The 21117-nt window shown below is 60.4% G+C and overlaps 7 protein-coding genes across 7 annotated transcripts; all 7 read right to left on the bottom strand.

Moving 5' to 3' along the window:
• Nucleotides 1-1563: 1563 nt before the first annotated feature.
• On the bottom strand, nt 1564-2865 carry LINJ_23_1920 (putative protoheme IX farnesyltransferase; the record flags this gene model as incomplete). The annotated part of the gene is made up of 1 exon (XM_001465827.1): nt 1564-2865. One exon carries the CDS (start codon nt 2863-2865, stop codon nt 1564-1566), a length of 1302 nt encoding a protein of 433 aa, XP_001465864.1.
• A 1024-nt stretch (nt 2866-3889) lies between these two features.
• LINJ_23_1910 (putative vacuolar proton translocating ATPase subunit A) lies at nt 3890-6217 on the bottom strand (the record flags this gene model as incomplete). Its single annotated transcript, XM_001465826.1, has 1 exon — nt 3890-6217. The coding sequence occupies one exon, from the start codon at nt 6215-6217 to the stop codon at nt 3890-3892; it is 2328 nt and encodes a 775-aa protein (XP_001465863.1).
• Nucleotides 6218-7156: 939 nt separating this feature from the next.
• On the bottom strand, nt 7157-8563 carry LINJ_23_1900 (conserved hypothetical protein; the record flags this gene model as incomplete). The annotated part of the gene is made up of 1 exon (XM_001465825.1): nt 7157-8563. The coding sequence occupies one exon, from the start codon at nt 8561-8563 to the stop codon at nt 7157-7159; it is 1407 nt and encodes a 468-aa protein (XP_001465862.1).
• Nucleotides 8564-11299: 2736 nt separating this feature from the next.
• Nucleotides 11300-12217, bottom strand: LINJ_23_1890 (hypothetical protein, unknown function; the record flags this gene model as incomplete). Its single annotated transcript, XM_001465824.1, has 1 exon — nt 11300-12217. One exon carries the CDS (start codon nt 12215-12217, stop codon nt 11300-11302), a length of 918 nt encoding a protein of 305 aa, XP_001465861.1.
• A 1470-nt stretch (nt 12218-13687) lies between these two features.
• On the bottom strand, nt 13688-14425 carry LINJ_23_1880 (putative alanine racemase; the record flags this gene model as incomplete). Its single annotated transcript, XM_001465823.1, has 1 exon — nt 13688-14425. One exon carries the CDS (start codon nt 14423-14425, stop codon nt 13688-13690), a length of 738 nt encoding a protein of 245 aa, XP_001465860.1.
• A 712-nt stretch (nt 14426-15137) lies between these two features.
• On the bottom strand, nt 15138-15800 carry LINJ_23_1870 (conserved hypothetical protein; the record flags this gene model as incomplete). Its single annotated transcript, XM_001465822.1, has 1 exon — nt 15138-15800. One exon carries the CDS (start codon nt 15798-15800, stop codon nt 15138-15140), a length of 663 nt encoding a protein of 220 aa, XP_001465859.1.
• Nucleotides 15801-16861: 1061 nt separating this feature from the next.
• On the bottom strand, nt 16862-18433 carry LINJ_23_1860 (conserved hypothetical protein; the record flags this gene model as incomplete). The annotated part of the gene is made up of 1 exon (XM_001465821.1): nt 16862-18433. One exon carries the CDS (start codon nt 18431-18433, stop codon nt 16862-16864), a length of 1572 nt encoding a protein of 523 aa, XP_001465858.1.
• Between the last annotated feature and the right edge of the window lie 2684 nt (nt 18434-21117).

Raw genomic sequence — 21117 nt, 5'->3', positions numbered from 1 at the left:
GTCCAACCCGGCCCCATACGCCCCCCCCCTCCCGCTCCCCTCCGCTTCCCCAGCCTGCCGTCAGTGCTTTCCCGCCTATTGCCGCCCTTTATAAAGGCAGAAAAAACATTTGTGAGAAACGCTCGGCTCTCATGCGGCGAGTTCGTACAGCTCCTCACTCTTCCGTATCGCCTTTCGCTGCAGAGAAGGCGAGAAAAGAGTGGAGAAGCAACGCACAAGTCGACGCTCCCTCCAAAACTCACCCCTACCGCCCTCTGACTGCAGCGTACCAGAGGCGCCCCCTCCCCAAATGCGCGCACAGAGTGAATAAGCGAGAGAGAGAGAGACGCAGCCTTGAAATGGTGGGCAGGGAATGCAGTCCTGGGGAGCTTCCGCATCACGGCCCTTGCATGTACTCTCTCTCTCATTTTTTTCCGGTTCTGCCTGCCTTTCTACAAGGTCAGCGAGTGCGTAGCGCGCGAAGGTGTGAGTACGCGTATTCGCAGCAAGCGGCAACGGCAAACCGATGCAAACAGTGGCTTAGATGTTTTCCTTGACACATAATCATACGCATCCGACAACGCAACGAGCGCGACGCGCACGCGCACGAGTCCTACGCCGTAAACGAGAGCACACACGTGCCCTTATCTGTTTGTGCAGTGTCTAAATCAGAGGCTGCAGGGAAAGTCGAGAAATTAGACAGAGCAAAAACCCCCCGCAACATGACCGTTGCGCGCGCGTAAGCGGATGCGCATGTCCGTCACACGCCGAGTAGAGCAACGAGAAGGAAGCGAACAAACGACTGAGGAAGGCAAACGAAATTGTGGTGGCGTCCGCAATGCCCTCATCCTGGAGAACGTGAGAGCCACCAAGCGGGCGTGGGGAAGGGAGCGAGATGTGTAGTCCATCCGAGCCCATCCGCACAAACGAGGGAGGGGGAGAGGGCAGAGCACGACACACAGACGGAAAGAAGAGCAAATCACCGTAAGAAGAGTAAGTTAGATAATTTTGCTATGTGATGCTATGACGGTACTGTAACGAACGGAAAAGGGGCAGGCAACGTCTCTCGCTGCCCGTCTGCTACTGTGGTCAATGGCACACCGGGGGGGGGGGAGCAAAGCCGAGCAGGTGCCGCGCCGCCAGGCCTCTAATCCACCACCACCGCCACGCCTTCGCTGTAGTTCGTGTAAAGACGCAGTAGGAGCAACGCTGCCATTTCCTAGCCCAGTAGACTTCAGTGATCGCCAACGCGTCCTCAAGGATTGGGTAAGGTGCATATGGAAGGAAGGCGACGGCGTTGGCGTGCGAAACGGCACAGTGGCGAGCCAAAGTCGTCATTCTTTCGGGCATGCGTGCGGGAGCGTTGTTTGCGTGCTACGGATGATTTCCTAGAAACATGTGCAGGCTGGACCAGAGCGGTATCGAAGCCGGCGCCCGGCCCCACCCGCACGGTTGCCGATATGCGCATAAGTGGCAATGAGAGGGGTAGAAGGGGAGCGTGCGTGCGCCTGTTCACTTGCAAGAGATCCCTTTCGAGGGTGCGCGAGGCACAACCAAGTCTGCGCATTCGTTTGCGAAGACGAACTACGTCTCGGCGGTGGACACTACCGCCGACGACGTTGCAGACGCCTCGGTTGCCTCCGCAGCCACATAGTCTATGGCGCGCTGCGCGAGGTGCATCGGCTGAATGTGGTTTAGCATGATCGCCGCGAGGACCACGCTGAGGTACACATACGAGAAGACGAAGCAGCCGCGGCAGTGGCGCACCGGCTCGTTGTGAAAGAGGAGCGACTTGTAGATCATGAGCGCGTTGGCGGCGGCCGTCACCGAGTAGTACCACACCCCCTCCACCTCCATGCCGGCGAGCGTCGGGCAGACGAGAGTGAGGAAGGCCATCATAACGGAGAGGGCAACAGCGTAGAAGGACGCGCGCCAGGGATTGTAGAAGGCTAGCATCTTGTAGCCGGCCGCCTCGTAGTCGCGCCGGCAGTGGAAGGCGAGCCCGTTGAAGTGCGGAATTTGCCACACAAACAGGAACGTCGCCAGCAGCCACACCGGCGGCGTGATGATACCGGCGACGGCAAAGCCTCCCATGAGCGGGGGCACGCCTCCTACGATAGAGCCGAACCACGTGTTGAGGGCGGAGACGCGCTTCAGCGGGGTGTAAATGCAGACGTACAAGAACCAGTTGAAGACGCCCAAGGCCGCCGCCGGTGGGCTGACGCAGTACAGCAGCCCAGTGCCGAGGGTCAGCTCCATGCCGGAGATGGCCGTAGCTGCCTGGGGTGAGAGGAACTTCATCGGGAGAGGTCGACGGCAGGTGCGCTTCATTAACTTATCATACGGTGCCTCGATGATCTGGTTCGCCGTGTTGGCGGAGCAGGACTGCAACATTGTGCCGGTAGTGACGGCAGCCGCGACTAAGGGAGCGGTGCCACCGGCAATCACGTATCCCGCCAACGCCGTGGCAGCCACGTAGGCGGAGAGCTGCGACTTGCCCATCTGCGACACCATTGCCAACATGGTCGGCGGCCGGCGGTCGCACAGACTCGCCTCCACGGGGCAACCCATGTGCGGCGTTGTGCCCACCACGGGGCAGTGCTCCATTGCCCCTTGCGCCATGACCGTGGCAGATCCCTCCTTGGCCTGATGGTACGGGCACGCCGTGAAGGTGCCGGACTGCAACCTGCGCTGCGTCAGCCTGAAGAGCTGCGCGTGTCGAGCCGCCGTGATGTGCAACATTGTCCTTTCCACTGCTTTGATGGTGCGGCAGGATTTTGGCTGACGGAAGCGGCACACACGCGCGGCGAAGAGCGAGGAAAGAGCGCGCAGCAAGACGGTGGTGGATTCGTATGAGGTGCTCCGCCAGAAGAAATCTGTGAGCATGCAACGGCGATGAAGCGGCCACGTGCACGCACTCAAGCACACGCGCAAACACTTACACAGACGCAGGGACACTGACGTAAGAAGGAGGCGACGATAGTGGCACGGCAGGAGAGGGAAAAAGTGGGAGTGTGAGCAGTGAGCACGCGTCCAAACACTTGTGCGAGTGCGCAAGTATGTGTGCGGCTAAGAGGGCCAGCGTGTCCACCGCGCCCCGCAGCCGCGGCGTTGGGGACACCAAGGAGAAGCGACTATCATAGACAGAGAGGTAGAGCAGCGGATAATGTCGAGTGCGGCGAATATACGTGCCGTGCACACACACACACACAAACCTACCTCCACGCGCTGCTCCAAAGGCGCCGTTCCGTGGAATCCGCTGGTGGCACGACCAAAGCGAGCGCCTCTGCTCTTCGGCACCCTCCTTCACCCGAGCGGATGTAGTATACCCGAGAAGTGATCCACGCTCTGCTGCTGCTTCCTGAGTGTGCGCCTCAACAGAACCGCGAGCGTCGCCGAGCTTCGGGTGACGAAGGGGAGGAGGAAGGGGCACACGCAGGCCTCAAAAACATCCAGCGGCGCTGTGTTCCCTTCCCCCGACCAGCCTTCATCGCGACTGCCCACGCCATCGTATCTGGTGGGCCCACGGTAGTGCGCCATCCGGTCCGTTTGCCTGCTTCCTCTGCTTTCGTTTTCACAACTCTTGCGCCTTAGGGAGCACAGCGAATGAACGCAAAAGCAAACTCACGCCACACATCCACTCGCCCACGACAAGGCACAGAAACACACACACACACAAACAGAGAGAGAAGTGGCGAAGAGGCCACGCCGCTTGAGTCGTCGCGAGCACACGGATGCAATCGAAAGAAAAAATACAGCACCGCGATGGTCCTGCAAGCCTCCTCTCTCGCTCCATTTATGCGCCGCACACCGAGGTCGCCGAAGAAGTGGGTACAAGCGAGCCACCTTTGCGCTCCACCCCATCCACACGTTCTGCACGGCCGCCGGGTGCTGGTGTCGGTGAAGGTGCTTATCGCAGCTTGCTCAGCGACTCCGCGAGGTCGAACGGCTCGAACGCGTGGCCGTCAGCGGCGTAGAACTTGTTGTTGAACTCCACCCAATGAAGACGCAGCGCGTGCAGGAAGGCGGACAGGGACTCCATGCCGAGCAGCACGCCGATCGTCGCCGCCATCCACACGGCGAAGCCAAAGAAGATGCAGATTCCGGTGCCGCTGTCGTAGTCGACCGTGAGGAGGAAGGCGAAGCTCCAGAACACCTCCGACAGCTGCGAGTGGGCGAGGGACAGGGCCCACAGACGTAGGTACGAGGCGGTGTTCGATACGCAGCCGAGCACGTACTCGATCGTGTGAATGATCTGGTGGATGATGATCTCGCTGAACTGGAAGTCGTCCTCCTCTTCCTCCTCGCCGTCCTCAGGCGGGTGGGCAGCCCGTTCTTGCATCTTGTGGTCGTGCTCTTTCTTCTCCACATACGGGATGACGCACAGCATGCATGGAACGCAGGCCAAGGACACCAGCAGAAGCATCACCTGCAGGGCAGCCTGGCCAGAGAAGAGCGGAAGGGTGATGGTTCCCGGTGCCAGGAAGAAGTTCGTCATCGTCTCCAGCAGCGACGGGGCATCGTGCGTGTTCTCCCAGGTGGTCAGCCACTTCACAATGATGAGGACACACATGTATCCAAAGGTGCACGACAGAAACACCACCTCCGGAACGAAGCGGAACCACACCTTGACGCTGTCGTTGAAGTAGATGTAGTTCGTCAGAGAAATGAACACGCCAGCCATCATCTGCGCCACACCAATAATGACGGAGCACTTCATCTTGATGGAGTTGTAGAATTCCAGCTTGTTCTCCGTCTCCGACCAGGCGGAGTCGATGCCAAAGATGACCGGCGATTCCGGCTTGACGCTGGGGCGGCCTGTGGGGAAGGACGGGTACACGATCCCGTCTGGGCCCTCCGGTGGCAGCTGCGGCCAGCGGTAGCCCGAGGCGAAGATTTCGATGGAGAAGCCAAACATGTCGTTGTACAGGAGCCCCATGTACACAGCGAAGAAGCCCATGAGCAACAGCAAGTAGCGGCCGCCGAAGATCATGGCGAAGATCTCGTTCAAAGGCTGCCCCTCCAAGCTCTTCTCCTTGAAGACTAGGAAAGCGGCAAAGAGGGTGAGGATGATCCCGTGGCCGACGTCGCCGTACATGACACCGAAGAGATAAGGGAAGGTGATGATCGTGAATACGCCGGGGTTCGCCTCCTTGTAGCGGGCCATACCGTAGCTGTCCACGATGCTTTGGAAGGAACCCGTGATCTTGTTGGTCTTGAAGTACGACGGCGGCGTCTCCCGCGTGTTCAGCTCCTCAATAATTGTCGCCACCTGCGCCCCGCTGAGGTACTCAGCCTCGGCGATCGCCGTGCGGATGTCCTCGCACGAGCGCACCGGCGCCCACCCTCGCGCGATCGCGGTCGACCCCGAGAACTTCAGCATGTTCATGGTCGAGAAGACCGCCTTTTCCGTCACCACAGCGCGGCGCCACTCGTAGCAGGCAGCCGCAATGCCGAGCAGCACCTGCCGCTGGCGGTAGGCTGACTGGTTGAGGGTCTGGGTGATCGTGTCCACCTGCTGCTGCAGGGAGGCGTGCATGCGGGTCAGCTGCTGCTCAGAGTCGGCGTAGCTGTATACGGTCGCCGCGTTCGCCTCGGCAATCTTGATAAGCCTCTCGCGCAGCCGCGGGGCCGAAAAGTACACGGCAAACACGCTTTTGTACACAGGCTCGTTCGCGTTTATGTTGTAGAAGGGCTTATCGATATTGTCCGTGCGCATGATAGAGTTGCCGCGTGTGGAACGGTACACAAGGCGCTCGAAGAGCGGAATGCGCTCCTTCGGAATGACGCCGGTCACCATCAACACCCCATCGCCGGTTGAACCGCCAAAGTCGCGCGAGAGAATCTCGAGGTGCTCCTTGGACCGATTGCGCTCCTCGATGAGGGCCTGGTACTGCTCATTGAGCTCCACCACCTCAGAGTACACCTCGTCGATTTTGTGCTCAAGCGACGACATCGTCTCCCCCTCCGCGCCGCCGTCCACGATGGTGGTCACACCGGCCTTTTCGATTTCCTCTTGCAGAAAGCGCAGCTTGCGCTCCATGTCGTCGCAGCGGCGCACTTCCTGCACAAAGTCGCGCTGGAAGGCGCTCACGTCCCTGTTTAGGTCTTCAAACTGGAACTGGCCGATCTCGCCGAGCTTGAGAACGGCGTCGTGGGCCACCTCGCGCTGCATGTGCAGGGAGAGGACCACCATGTCCTCCGACCTCCACAGTCCACTGCAGGCCTCCCGCGGCATGATGGCGAAAGTCGGAAATGAGCACCACACAGTACTACAGAGAAGAAAGCCGCAAAGGAAAGTCGCGCGCGCCGTGCAGTGATGTCGCGTGGGGGGCGCACAGGCAATCACTATGAAACTAAAGAGAGATGGGAGAGGAGAACCGTTAGAGGAAGGTGCGCGGCCTGCGGAAGCGGTGGCGGGACGAGAGTAGGAAGGGGGACAGACTGAGGCGAGGTAGAAATATCCTTCAGCGGTACTAGGATATGTGCGAGCACTTTGTGAGTAGGCGTGTGCGTGTACTGTGATGATGCGGAGACAGAGAGGTGGAGGCATCCAGAGAACATGGAAATGGGGCAAGAGAAAGACGGCGTGGGTAGCGCTCGCAAGGAGAGCAAGAGTGCAAGCAAAATGGGCCGCGTTGCAGCAGAGGCGGCTGCATACGTCGGCTCGGCGATGACGCTTGCTCCTCGCGAGTGTTCTGCTGGTATGAGGTGGCGCTTGCGTCATTGCAAAGCCACTGCATGAGGAAGCTGCGGCAGCGCATGATATCACCTGAGAGAGGCGGGGGCGGGGCAGTGCTGTATCCGCGACGTCAAGGGGGTCGGCTGCAGAGCCCTTGGCCTTCTCCTACCCCTTTTTGGGGAGGGGGGCCTTCGTCGATGGTGGATTCTGTAGTGCAACTTAGCGTGTAGCGGAGCTGCGTGCGCCTGATAGGCAGCAAACGGTGCATAGCAGATATGGAGGACGACCGAAGGAGGAAAAAAAAATCGGCCGACGAGCAACTGGAAGCGATGTGGAGCAGCAGGAGCGTGGTCCAGGCGCGAAGTGACGATCACGCGGGACGGAGAGGGGGATGCGACACACAGGCATGCTCACCGACGCGCACAGGAGCAACGAAACGCGCAAATGTTTACAAGCTCCTCACGCCTCCCCCACCGCCCTGTGCAACAGGGCGCTCTACGGTGTGCTCGCCGCACCGCACCATCCACTTGAGAGAAGCGCATCAAGTGAGAAAGAGGAGGAGGCGCAGTGGGACACCAGCTGCTCTCGAAGGCGCTGCATTTCTGTTGTATACGCCTTCTGCTCCCGTAGCCCTTCGCGCGTTGGGAGCGCGGGGAGCGGAACCAAGCGCAGCTCAGGGGGCACAATTTCGCGCACCCGCATCGTCCTGTCCGGCATGAAGTATGCCACGAAGTGATGATGGGGCTGCATTGCATGGCGGTGTGCTTCGATGCCCGTCTCCTCACCGGTGAGCACGAGCGCATCTCCAAGGAAGGCGTCGCAGAAGGCGTGCCAGAGCGCCACTGACGATGCGGTGCATGGCCACGAGGGCGCAGAAGAGGAGGTCAAGGTGGAGGTGGAGGCGGCCGATGTGTCCAGGGCTAGAGTCCATGTGTCTCCCATCAGGAGCGATTCGTCTATGTTGTCAGCTTCGAGCACTGCGCGTAGATGCAGCGTGGCCCAGGGGTCCTGACCACCCCTCTCTACCACCGATGCCGCAGTGGCACGATCATGACGGTGATTCATCTCTGGAAGACGTTGGTGCACGGCACCGCCGGCCACAGGCGCAGCAGCAGACGACGCACGATCTGTCACCAGCACGCTGCCGATGGTGTCGCGCCCGTCAAGGAAAGCCCCGTAATGCCAGATCGTCGCAATGACTGGCACCGCCTGCAAACCGAGTTGCAGCCCAAGGCGACGTGAAGAGCGCACATGAGGCAGCAGAAAGAAGGAAAGAATCTCCTGCATTGCGGCCTGCAGCTGACGCGCACTACGAGAGCAGCGATATACGCGTACGTTGCTCGCCAGCTCGCCGACAGTCACGCACACTGCCTCCCAGTCCACCAGGATACATCGCAGCCGCTGATGCGGCGAGGCGTCAAGGCAAAGCCCTGACAGACTCTGCGTTGCCTCCGTGTGACTGACGTACGAGGAGCAGAAGAGGATAAGCTGATGACGCTGCTGCGAGCCGCTCAGTGCTCGCTGAACGTGCGGCAGCACAGACACCATGCGATTGCCGAAAATGGCGGCACCGCATGCGTTGACGCTGTGATCCGGCTGGGCGGCTGCAAGTGCGCGAAGGCCACTTATCGCGCCAGCAGCGCCAGAATCCATTGGATGGCCGGTGCTCGTGGCGCAGAACGGTGTCGCGAAAGACTCCACATGATTGTGCGTCACGAGATGGACGGTCGCAGAGAGAGTGGTACCACTCCTTTGGTAGTGCAGGTAGGAGAGAGTCAGCAGTTGGCTGCACTGCGCGTACACGGTCTGCCGCAGCTCCTCATAGCCTCTGCCATCGCCTGCGACACGACAGTCAAAGAAGATGCAGACGCGCCTATCCGATACTGTCGAGGAAGCTGACATGGAGCCAGCGTGCGCGGGTACACAAGCGATATGCCGAGCAAGGTGGTCACCGCGCACACGGAAACTGTAGGTGTGTGCAGATGAGTGTGCGCGCCTGTGGGCAAACGTCCGCAGCCGGCTGCTGTTGATGAGTTTATGTGCGTCACCTGCGCAGCACAGCACCGGAAGCAGCAGCGAGGAGGGTCGCCACTCCGACACTCATCTGAGAGAAGCGAGTGCAGCCAGCACGACAACCAAACGACAGGGAAGTGGCAGTGGAGTGAAGACGAGAAGAGAGAGGAGGATCAGCAAGCAGTGCGTCACATGTGCGAGCGCACAAGAAGAAAGCGCGCGTATGAGCAGCACCTCCCCCTGCTCACCCTGTCATACTCCAAAATCGAAGAATAAATACTCCACGGATTTGGGGAAGGGTGCAGCAAAGGGAGGGGGCAGGAGTTTTTCTCCACCTGCCCCTGCTCTGCCGACATCATCATCGCTCCCCTTGTGCCCTTTTGCGTTTTTTTTCTTGGTGCGACTTGCCTGTGCGCTTCGGTAGCTCGGGCACGCCCCCTCTCTTGGCTGCATCGCTCCCTCATCGGCCCTTCCACGTCCCACCTCTCCCCCCTGCCTCTCGCGTTCCCTCGAGAGAGACTCCCCAGACGAGTAGACCAGCACACGAAGAGACGCACCGATATAAGCATAGGTGCAAACGAAAGGAAAAGACATCCTGCCTGCTGCGCACGCATTGGTTGGCGCGGTGCTGCATCTTCCACAGCTCAAGTTGCAAAATCGGAGGCGAGCTGAGCCTCTAGGAGTGACGGGTGGGAGACAGATGGGCAGGGAGAGGGCGCGAGCTGAAGAAGCAACGCCGGCACAAGAGAAAGAGGGACAAAAAAAAAGCACAGGAGGACCGAGTACCCACCGGCGGGTGGCGAGGCGGGTGACGAAGCGTGCACACATGAGCATGTGTGCGCGTGTAGGAGAGGATTCGGCCACGAGGGCTGAACAGCAACCTCGGCAGACGACAAACGCACACACGCACAAGCGCGAGAAAAGAAGGCGGGGCACATGGGGTGCGGAGAGCGAGAGAGCACAGTGGCATGGAGAAATACACAGAGCGGTCATTACTGGCAGGAGAGGGTGTCGCTGAGCCTGCTCGCGCGCAGCTCACATGCGAGCACAAGCGTCGATACAGAGAGAAAGACGCACAGCTGGCAGTGGCACAGGGGAGCCAAAAAATTGTGTCGGGAATGCCTCCGTGGAAGTGGCGAGAAAACGATGAAGAGACGGAGACCGACAGAAAGAGCGGAAGACGGGCTAGGGAGGGCAGGCAGATGCGCACACCGGCACATCCCTCCATTGCCTCCGACAGGAGGGTGAGAGAGAGAACGTTGCGGGAGTGCCCCTCAGCCGGCCACTCAGCGGGGAGAGGGGGGAGGACGGGCAGCCGTGCACACACGTCCACTTGAATGCCCCCCGCGGGTGAGGGGGGAGCGCGCTCTCCCCTCGGATGTTTGGCGGTTCGCTGCGGCTTTGGGTTCGGTGGTTCTACTCACGAAACGGTAGTGAGAGGCCCCCGCCTCCAACGCGCCCCCTTCGCAGGCGTCACCCCTTCGCCCTCCCCGCGTGCGTCAGTAGCCGCCCCTGAGGCACTGCGCCTCGTCGGGCTGACAAGCTGAGCGCACGTATTCTGCCGGAGCCTGGGGGGTGAGGGAGGCTACGTAGAAGACACAGCCCGGCCCTGCCATCGCTACATGCGCCCGGTGCGCCAGCGTGGACTGCATCTGCGCCGACAAGCTCTGCGCTTCCTGAAACCGTCGTCTTGGGCGCTTGCGCCAAGCCACCCGGGGTGCCCCCGGGTGCGAGCTGCACGGAGATGCGTGTGCGCTCGTCGAGGGAGACCTCCTCGCCATCGGGTCCGCAGACCGTCAGCATGCGACTGCCCATCCAGACTCGAGCCCGGCACGCGCACACCGAGCGCGACGCGTGGCGTCGGGGGGTATGCAGCGAAGCAGCGCCGCTACAGCGACCACTCGTCGCGTGTGTACTGCCCCATTCGCTCTTGATGGGGTGCGAGAGGTGTGGGCAGTGTGTCCTATATATGTGTGTGTGTGTGTGCGAGTATTCGCGGCCAGGGTACTTCGGCGTGTGAGGTGTGGGTGGGGTCCACAAGCGATTAGAGGAGGCGGGAGAGCGTGCCTCGCGGCTGTCAAGGGGACAGAAGCAGAGAGGGAGTTGAGGGCGAGCACAAGGCGCTACGGATTCCATCGATGCGGCTCTTGAGGGCCACTGCCGTTCGTTTTGGTTTCCATGACTTCTCGTCTTCTCGACGGTCGGGGAGTTCACCGATCAGGCTCACAAGGAAATGAATAGGGAAGAGAGGAGAGAGAGGAAGGAATAAGGCGCAGCTGCGCACGCAAGGTGAGCCACCCAGGAGAAACAATGGAGGACAACAAAGAGCGGACGAGAGATGAAGACCGACAGCTCAGGCGCCGATCTACTCGGGAGACGCGTGACACTGCGACACAAACAGAGAGGTGCACACCACATCAGCTCAGCAATAACATCATCGCCATAATGGACAGCAAGCAACATGAAATATTGTGCCAGCTACCTCAATGCAGCAACGGCAAGGTCCACACCAACAGGCCAGCCGCGAGCCTCTCCTGTTGACGCTGTGGCTGAGGGATTGGTTCGCCGCTGTATTTCGCGTACGACCAGACGATGGTCTGCAGTGCATTCTCGAAACGGCATGGGTCAAATGAGCTCCGCTTGGCCACCGGCGTGAAGCTTCTTGTCGACAACGTCCTTTTGGCGCTCCTGCCACTTGCGGTAGATGTCGGACTGCACGAGCGAGTCATGGATCTCCTCCTCGTTGCAGTTACCTTGGAGAGAAAGGGAAGTGAGGCCTGGGCAGTGCGCGAAAATGGCCGCGTTGACGCGGCGGAGCGGCTCCGTTCCCTTCTGCTCATCTAAGCTGATCCGTCTTAGCGACGCCATCGTTGGCGCCTCCTCGTCCGCTGCGAAACCCAAGCTCACAGTGCCGCCCAGGTGGTTCTGATCAAGGAGGAGCTCTCGCAGCGCCGGGAATGGTTTATCGACGGTGTTGTCAGCGATAACGAAGGTCTTCAGCTGGTTACGCTGGAGTGCGACCACCTCGAGGCTCTTACTCGGGCCAATGCACCGCGCCAGCGAAAGCGGAATGTCGAGCGTCGTCTTGTTGTCGGTGCAGACGAGGCGGCGCAGGCGCGGAAAGCGAGCAGCGAGGAGCGGAGGCAGCATGTGCAGATCGTTGCCGGAAATGTTGAGTGACTCGAGGGGGAGCCGTGTGGTGCTGTGGGCAGCGTTGCTCACGGGAGCCGCCGCGATGCGTGTTCGTGCCTCCTTAGCGTGTGTCTTGGACAACGGTGCCTCACTCCCGAGAGCGCACGCGCACGTGAGTCCGTTGTGAGAGAGGTCCAGGCTAACCAGCGTGCGCCAGAGAGAAAGGGCGGTGAAGGCATACGGGACGGGGTCGCGGAGAGGGTTGTGGGTGATCGTGATGATGCGCAGAGTGGACAACTTCGTGAGGGCTTTCGTGACGCTTGACCACGATTTGACCTTCTGCGTGTTGAGCGTCAGAATGCCGGTGGTAGCGGCGCGGTCATAGCGATCTTTCGAAGTAGCGCCACCCATTGTCGTCTAGCAGTCTTCGTGTTCTTGCGCGCGTGGGCAAGCGGGGTGTGCGGGTATAGGTCTTATCAGTCTTACCAGTTCAATGAAGGACGATAAGAGCCTGTAGCAACGCACCACGTCAGTCTCGCGCGCGTCACATTCGATGGTGCGGTCGCAAACAAAATCCATCTCTCTGTGTTGGCGCTTGTGTCGCACGCATTGAGAGAGAGAGAAAGGTGTGGCGGATAGAGGCTGAAGAAAATCTGTGCGTGGGGTAGGGGACGAGAGTCAGACGCCGCAACTTTCCTCTGTGGTTGTCTCCTTCCCTCATCACCACATCAACAGCAACGCATCCGTCACCTCAAGAGGATTCTCGCCACGCTGCAAGGAAAACTGTCGTCAGCTGCATCAGCGGAGGCCGTTTTCCATGCAGACCAGAGACGCGAGAGGCGTGCTCCGTCACACGCGCATCACTCCATTCACCCGGCTGCCATCCAAAACTGATGACCGCCCTCGAGAGGGCGACTCGGCAGACAGCCCTGCTTCCACGTAAAAGGCTTCCCTGCGCTGGTGGCCTTTTCGCTTTCTCATTACGAACACGGTAAGCCCGACAACGGGGGGACACACCGCAGTGCGTGGCACCACAGGGCACAGCATCCCCCTCCACAGCCTATCCCATGCCGAATGCCAGAGCAAACCTCCGGCGGTGACAGGGCCAAGTGCCCACGACGTGGCGAACCCAGAGCGCTTCATCGCTACTGATGTCGGCGGCCAGGTCCTGGATGGTGCGGCGCCGGGACCACCCGCGACATCGAGCACGTCGGTGCCATCCACATGACGGGCAGGGTGCCGGCGCGACTCGAGCGTGTATCCCACACACACGGCCCTCGCACTGCCCACGAGTGGTGGGAGGGGGGAGAGCCTGAGCGCCACCCCGAGGGACGCCACCAGGTGGCGACCGGCATGATGGGTGAGCGGCTGTGAGGGCGGCCGGCTCAGCGGGGGGTAGAGGTAGACTCTGAGGCCGCGTGCAGATGGCGGAGCCGGCGCATCGTTGCAACGCACGTTTACTGGCGCTGCCCCGCACCACGCGATGGAGTCTGCGACAGGGTCAGGGTGGTGGTGGAGCAGGGGCGAGCTCATGTTGCGCGGCCGAGGGTGGGCGCGCTGAAAGGAAGAGAAAAAGAGAAACTAGATAAGCCGTGAAAACGATTCTGGAGGTTGCCACGGGCAACGCAACAGGGAATGCACAGAAGCAGGCGCGTGCACACTCGCCTTAACGCACGCGTATCGGCATCGTCACCTGATCGCCTTACCGACCCTTTCGATGGGTGCACACTTGTTGGGCAAAGACCCAACTACCCCCCTCCCTCCGCCTCCCTCCGCTCTCCACGCATCCGCATGAGGAGGAGAGCGACGCTCGCAGGCGAGGGCCGCTGCTGCTTGTCTGAGGGCGTGTTGACGAATGCATGAACCCTCTCCCTACCCCCGTCACTGCTTGTGTGGGTAGTAGCGTTGGCCGAAAATCGAGGTTCCGACGCGCACGGTGGTGGAGCCCATTCGAATGGCGTTCACGTAGTCGCCACTCATGCCCATCGACAGCTCCAGGTCCTCCGGCGCCATCTGCACTGCCTGCGCCACGTCCTCCCGGCACTTCGTGAGACACTCAAAGTTTTCTGGTCGACTTGTGTAGTCGGGCATGCCGATCGTCATGAGTCCCTTCAGCCGCAGCAGTGGGCACTCATCAACGATGTACTTGGCAAGTGCCACAGTAGCCTCCCCAGGCTCCGTTCCGCTCTTCGTCTCTTCGCCACTGGTGTTTACCTGAATGTACACCTCGAGTGGCCGGCCGCCGCGGTACTTCCTGCACCCCTCGTTCACCTTGCTCGCCAGATTCTCGGAGTCGATGGTCTGAATCACGCGCAGGTTGGGCACCCCCTCCAGCAGCTCCTTCACCTTGTTGCTCTGCAAGTGGCCAATGAAGTGCCACACCGTGTCCTCGGGCAGCACCTTGGCCTTCTCGCCCAGCTCCTGCACGTAGTTCTCGCCGAACACGCGCTGGCCCAGGTTGTACAGGTTTAGAAGACATGCAGGAGACTTGGTCTTGCTCACCGCAATGAGCGTGACGCGACGGTTTCCGCTCTCCTGCGCCACCGTGTCGCGCACCGCCTTGTAGTTGAGCGCGAGGGTCTCGGCGGTAGGCTCGCTAGCGATATCGTAGCGGGACATGGCACGGCGCAGGAGCGGAGAGCGCACGCGACACCGAAACGTGCTTGTTTTTGTGTCTCCTCCTTGGCCGCTGTCGGCAATGGCCGCGCGACGCGACGAGCGAGGTGAGCGGAGAGAAGGAGGGCGGGGACAGAGTGACCGAACGCAAAGGAGAAAGCAGCAATGCACGTGGCAGAGACAGCATCAAGCTGAGCAGCACCGGGCGAATAAGCGGAACAGGCCGCAAGGGGTTTGAGCGTGCCCATGTATGTGTGGTGCAACGTGCGCAGGTGCACATTCGAGTGAGAGCGGCGGAAACGAGGAGCGGGCGAGAAGGCAGAGAAAGAGACAGGTGTGGCGAAGGTGACGGTGCGGGAAAGGACGTGATGGCACCACACAGAGACGGGCATACCAACGTAGTGTCCGAAAATATGTCTTCCATCGCAGTCGAGTCGGAGACCTCTGTGACGATGTGTGCGCCATGGTTGATTCAAAATCCTCGACGAGGTGCACCATTACGGCTTTAGAAGCAATACCGTGAAAGGCTCTCTTGAGCGCACGCGAGCCCTCGCGCGCTGGCTCATTCCTTCTCAGGTTGTCATGGTGGAGACACTGTGACACATATACGCAGACAGATACACGTGCCGGCTCCTAGGGAAACTGCGAAGATGGCGGACAGGCACACGCGTCACGCTCCAAGAATTTACTTTGACGAGGTGGTTCTCGGCTCGCTTCAGCCGTCCTTTTCGTCCTCCGTGCGCGTTCTCTTCGCCGTCGGCTCCGCGTCGCCCTCCGACTCCTCTTCGGTCTCACTGCCGGTGCTTCCGGACGATCCCGTCTGCCCCACCTCGTCGTCACTCTCTTCATCGCTGCTATCCTCGAACTCCTCGTCGCTGTCCGTCTCGTCCGAGTCTTCGACCACGACCTCGGTCCCGTCGCGCGTACGCGAGTTGAGGGCGACCAGCTTCGGAAATGCCCCGAAAACGGAGGCGAAGTGCGCAGGGGTGTCAACATCGTTGTCCACCACGTCCAGCACTTCCAAGTTCGGAAAGCTCTGCGCCAACCGGCTCACCTCCTCCAAGGAGGACACTTGATTGTTGGGCATGAGCAGACGAACTAGCGACGGCACAGCCGGCGGTGGTGAAGTAACAGCAACGGCGTTGTCGCTAACATCCAGAAGGCGAAGTGCCTGAAGCTTGTTGAGGTCAAGGATGTCGAGGCTCACGAGCTTCGGTTTCATGCAGATCAGCAGAAGGTGAGTGAGGTGAGTGTAGGGAGACCACAGCTCTGGGAGCGCCGGTACGCCGCTCAGAGAGAGCTGCGTGACCTCCTCAGCGGGTCGCCCCTCCACTTGTTTCTGAACCCGGAAGGCAGCTGTCTTCTTTAATATCTCCATGCTTGCCTGCGCGAGTGTGCGAAGCGCGACGGCAAGGCAGCTGTGCCTGTATGTCTATCGACGTGTATGGGAGAGTCTATGGAAGCAGAAGACGGAGACAATATACAACGGTGGCTGTATGACCTTGTGAGTCGGTCGCGACGTCCGTAGGGAGGAATAAGTGCAGCCACGCGCATGAGCACATATCCGCACGCACACACACACACACACACACAGCAGTCGGAGAGCGAGAAAAGGGAGGGCGGACAGGGCGATGGAGAGAAAGACAGGAGACCATCTAGCAGGCAGGAGGGAGTGGCCGGTGGGGTCCTTTGCCAATGCCTCACAGAAAACGGTGTGAGGAGCGCATGCGGCTTCGCTGCCGGTCAACTCAAAGACACTCACACGTGGTGGCAGGCGGAGTGTGCCACTGGCGCGGATGGAGACGTGGAGAAGCTAAGGTGAACCTTCTAAGCGCGCCTGCCTTTGCCATTACATGCCGCGGCTACGCTTCCTCTGTGGGTTAAGCGCACTGTGTGCCTCTGTCTGCGGCTGCATGCGAGAGGAATAGGGGAGAGCACATCACCCTTAAGCACCCGATAGGGAGGGCAAGAGGCGGTGCAGCAGAGGGACGGGCGCGTCTGTGTGCGTGCGCTTGTGAAGCACATGTAGAGGTGCCCGCACGGAGAGAGGAAGAGAGACAAGTCCGAAAGGTGCACGTGGCCATCACTGCACAAGCAGAGAGACACAGGAAACACGAGAGGCGAGCACCGCGCATCAGGAGAGCCACCCCAACACTACACAAAAAGCTGCAACGCGGGCATCACGGAATGGACGGGGGGTGTGTGGGGAGGCGATGGCGTGCACGAGCAAAGTGCCGTGAGCCGGCGGTAGCGAGTTCGACGCACACAGAGAGGGCAACACACGAAACGAAAAAAGAGTGGCGGGAAGCACGAAAAGGGGCAGAGAAGCGGCAGCTGCACCAGCCACGCCAGCCCTGCGTTGGAGCAGCTCGGTGTACACAAGTCTGGCACACAGGCCGCAGTACGCAACAAGGGGAAGCTCACCCGCAGCACACGTTGCTATGGCGTCGCCGCCTTCTCCAGCATCCACTCACGCGAAAGAAGGACCGTGGCCTTGGCGGAGATGGCGTCGGGGGACATGGACTTCCAGTCGACGCCTTCCACCGACTCCGCAATGCGCGCATGGCGCAGTTGCTCCAGAAAGACGATGTGCGGCACCCCAGACGGCGTGCGAGTCTTCCCAAACTCGTGAAAGACTCGCACCTCACGCATCCAAACTTCGTGGTTGTCGACGCGCACAAAGTGGCGGAAGAGAACAAAGAAAGCGGAGCTCATCACGCGGTACTTGACGCTGCTCGTCACCATGCCGTGATCGTGCAGGTCGTCCTCCATCATGTCGAAATCACCGTAGAAGAGAATCGGAAGGCTTGTATCTTTCAAGATGTCCCAGTTGATTCCCGGTGCGTCCGCGGCGTCTCTCGGGCGCTCCACGAGGCGCCCTCGCTCAGGGACGAGCCCGCAGAAGTTGTTGCGCCACGCCCAGTCCACCTTTGGGTCGTACTTCTCGAAGTGGAACGACTCCCAGCCCGGCGAAACTGGGATGCGGAGCTGCGGGTGTACCAGTGTCTTGAACTCCTCCGTCTGGTAGTACTCGGAAGCGCTGCACATGAGCGCCTCAACACTGAAGTGCAGCCAGGGGTGCTCTCGATCAGACTCTGGGCTCACCGAGAGCGTCTTGCCCTGAAAGGCAATTTCCGGCAGCGCCGAGATGCCGAGCGAGTCCTGCAGCTGCTTTGCCTCGTCCTGCGTCATGATGCAGTCGAGATTTGTGCGAGTGAACTGCCACCCACGCACGCATTTAGTGGTGACGTCCGGCTGTTTCACCTCCACCTTAAAGAAAGGAATGCGCGTCAGAGCCGTGGTGGTTGCCGGTGCCGTCGTGGTGGTGGTCACGGGTGCAGCCTGCGGGACCGCCTCGGCGTCGCCGTGCGGCTGCAACGCCTTATCGCCACCGGCCAGTGCGGAGTAGCCAGGTAGCCCGAGCGCCGGGTTCACTGCCAGAGCCCTTGCCATGGGAAAGTCGAGGTGCTGCGCGAGCACTGCGGCCATGCGCTCCAGGCCCTCCTTGTCCTCCTCCGAAAAGTGGTCTAGCTCCGTGCTGTCCACGTCGATCACGGCGACGACGCTTCCGTTCTCAATCAGCACAGGCACGGCAATCTCCGACTTCGACGCCGAGTCGCACGCGATGTGGCCGGGAAACTCGTGCACGCTCTGCACCACTAGCGGTTCACCGCTCTCCGCGACAGTGCCGCAGACGCCTTTCCCAACGCGAATCTCCGTGCAGGCAGGACGGCCTTGGAAGGGCCCGAGAGCGAGCAGCCCAGGCGCTTGGAAGAGGTAGAAGCCGAACCAGTTGACCTTGAGCTTCTCCAGCGCCGCTTCGGGGTTGCAGAACCGGTTCAGCTCGTAAAAGCAGAGCGCCGCGACGTTGCTGAGGCCAATGACCAGGTTCGCCTGCGGAGTGAAGCGCTTGCTCATATCATGCACCAATGCCTCCACCTGCTTCACCAGCCAGTCGTACAGCTCCTTCTTGGAGCTGAAGGTCGGCGCAGGGGTCGTTGTGAGCGTCATGATTGGCGTCAAGGAAAGAAGTTAAGGTCGGCGATGTGCCGCCCCGATATGCGTCGGTTTCGAGTGCCGAAGATGAGTATTACTCACGCGATCTGATCGATAAGCACGGCAGAGCTATCTGCCGCCGGACGTATGTCTGTGTCTGGGATGCGCACGCTAGCTATCCATCTACGCAGACGGGGTTTGTGGGCGCGCATGCACGAGAGAGGGAGGGCGACGGAGATGCACAGCGGCGAAGAAAGAATAAAGACAATAGGAGGTGAGTCGGCAAGAGTGAGATCGTAGCACACCAGGGGTGCACGTGAAGAAACATGAAGAGAGACAGGCACGCAAGACGATGGCAGTGACGAAGCGCGCAGCAGCACTGGCGAGTGGGACGATGGCACCCTTGGGCCCTTTCGGGCCCCATCGCGACTCGCTAAGCGAGTTTCCGTCGCCGTCCCTCGATCGGAACCGACGACGTGGCAGCACGTAGACGCGCCTCTCCCGGCGCAACCACCAGGTGCTCGCCAGCACCACAAACGACAAGAAAACAGCGGTGGGCGGGTGGCTGGAGAGGGAGGAGGCGTGCAGCGACATCATTGCGGTTGAGCAGGTTATGCTCGATGAGACCACCGAAATGGCGGCGACAAGGGCAAACAACGATAAGATACGACCTGGAGGATGCCATCGGTAGCGCTGGATGAAGTCTGTGTGGTTGGGCCTGTGCAGAAGCGGGCGCGTGCCGGCCAGCCGGCAGTGACGGGGGGTTCTTCCATGGCGAGGTGGGGCGGGCGGATGGGGCGGAGTTCTTCGACGCTGGAGAGTCAGCTGAAGTCACACACGCGGAGACGCGAAGACATGCGAAGAAGGAAAAGGAACACAAAACGAGAAGACAAGCGCTGCGGCTGCCGCGTCCTACAGAGCGGTGAAAGTCGATGATGAGATCAGGGCGACACGAGAGATTTGCAGCATCAATGAGAAAAGGAGTAGGAAGGTGAATGGGTGTGTGCGGGCCGTAGCACGACGAGGGAGAGGGGGGAAGAGATGCGGGAGCACCGAGTGGGACGCACTAGAAAAAGGGAGACTGACGAAGACAAGGGAAAAAATGGAAAACAAACAAAATGAGAGAGGGGGACCGCGGGTGGGGAGGTGAAGCGAAGACAGGAGAGGGATGATGGAGGTGCTGATGCCGATGACGCACTCTCTCTGGCTGCTGTCTCCACCACCTCTTACCTCTTATCCTCCATGCCCATAGACACAACATCCTCTGCCGCTTCAGGCGGATTTCTTTTGCTCGGTCCTTTGCTCTCGGCTCTGCACCGTACCGTGAAGAAGAGACGTCCGCCGCCGGTAGCGTCAGGCACACGAAAGCTGAGATGAGGATAGATCCACAAGCAGACATACGTCCGTGACAGCGGAAGCGCTGGTTTGCGGGAAGAGCCCCGGCCCCAGCCCCCATCGGTGTATCTCACAACCGGCAGCAGCATCTGCTACAGCCGGCAGCGCCGGATGTGTCTCTCGTAGAGGAGGGCCACGGGATGGCAAACAGAGAGCCTGCGCGTGGGCAGGGGAGGGCAGGAAGAGAGTGTGTACTTCTTGCTGCTAGGCAAGCTCACTGCATCGCTCCCCCCCACCTGCGCCACAGACTTCTTTCACGGCTCAAGTGGCGGGGAGGGGGTCGAAAGCGGGAAAGAGGAGAGACAGCGCTGCACAGTAAGGCGCGTCTGCTCTTCCTCTCACGGATTCTCCAGGTCAGCGAATCCTCCCGCCACCGCCACCATCACAGCCTCTGCGCGTGCAGTCACTTAGTACCCTCGCTTGGCAGCAATCAGTTCAGCGATAGGGGAGTAAAAACGCGAGCTCCGACACTCCTCGGATATCCTGTCCTCTGGAATCGTGCGCAGGCAGCGGCGCACTGAAGTGGCGTAGTCGGCAGCGGGATAGACGCAGCTTCCCCGCTTTTCCGCATCTCTGGTGCACGCGTAAAAGCCGATGACGTACTCCCTGCACAACTCGTTGCTGATCTTGTCCGCGTTCTTCATCATGCATCCCCATAAGTTCCTCGTGGAGGTGGAGCCGGCGCACACGAGAGAGAAGTCCTCGCTGCACTGCAGCACTGGGCTCATGCGAGGCCCCTCTATGTGGGCGGCTGTGTTGAGCACCACGCCACATAGGAAGCAGACGAGCAGCACGGCGGGAGCCACGTCCGCCAGAAAGGTGTTCCGCCGCATCTTTGGTGCGAAGGCGCGAGCGATGATGCAGACGTGTGTCAGAGCCACGAGAGCCTGCCGAGCGGCGTGTGAGCGTCTGCACGTGTGTACGTGCGCTTGTTCGCGCACCTGCGTTGAAGGGGGGGGCGTGCGGGCAGTCGGTTATCAGAAGGCGGATGCGACTCCTTTTGATTTGCTCGTCGACATGAAAGACCACGCCAGAGGTGGAAGGGAAGCGATGTGCGTACGCGCGTGTTGCCTTCTCGGATGCGTGTGCGTTCTTACTGTGCAAGTGTGTAAGGGAAGACGATGTGTGTGTGTGTGTGTTTATAGGGAGGCCTCTGCTGCTTGCGGTTGCTCTGGAGGGTCCCTCGCCACGTGCATGTGTGCAGTAAGGAGGAGAAAAGAGCATGCACGTGAAGTAGGGCGGGAGTGGGTGATTGGGTGATGCACATGTGCGCAGGCAGCGGGAAAACGAATGCACACAAGAGG

This window comes from Leishmania infantum, chromosome 23, assembly GCF_000002875.2.
Source record: "Leishmania infantum JPCM5 genome chromosome 23".
NCBI lineage: Eukaryota > Euglenozoa > Kinetoplastea > Trypanosomatida > Trypanosomatidae > Leishmania > Leishmania infantum.
Note: the sequence above shows the minus strand (reverse complement) of the source record. Positions and strands in the feature narration are given on the sequence as shown.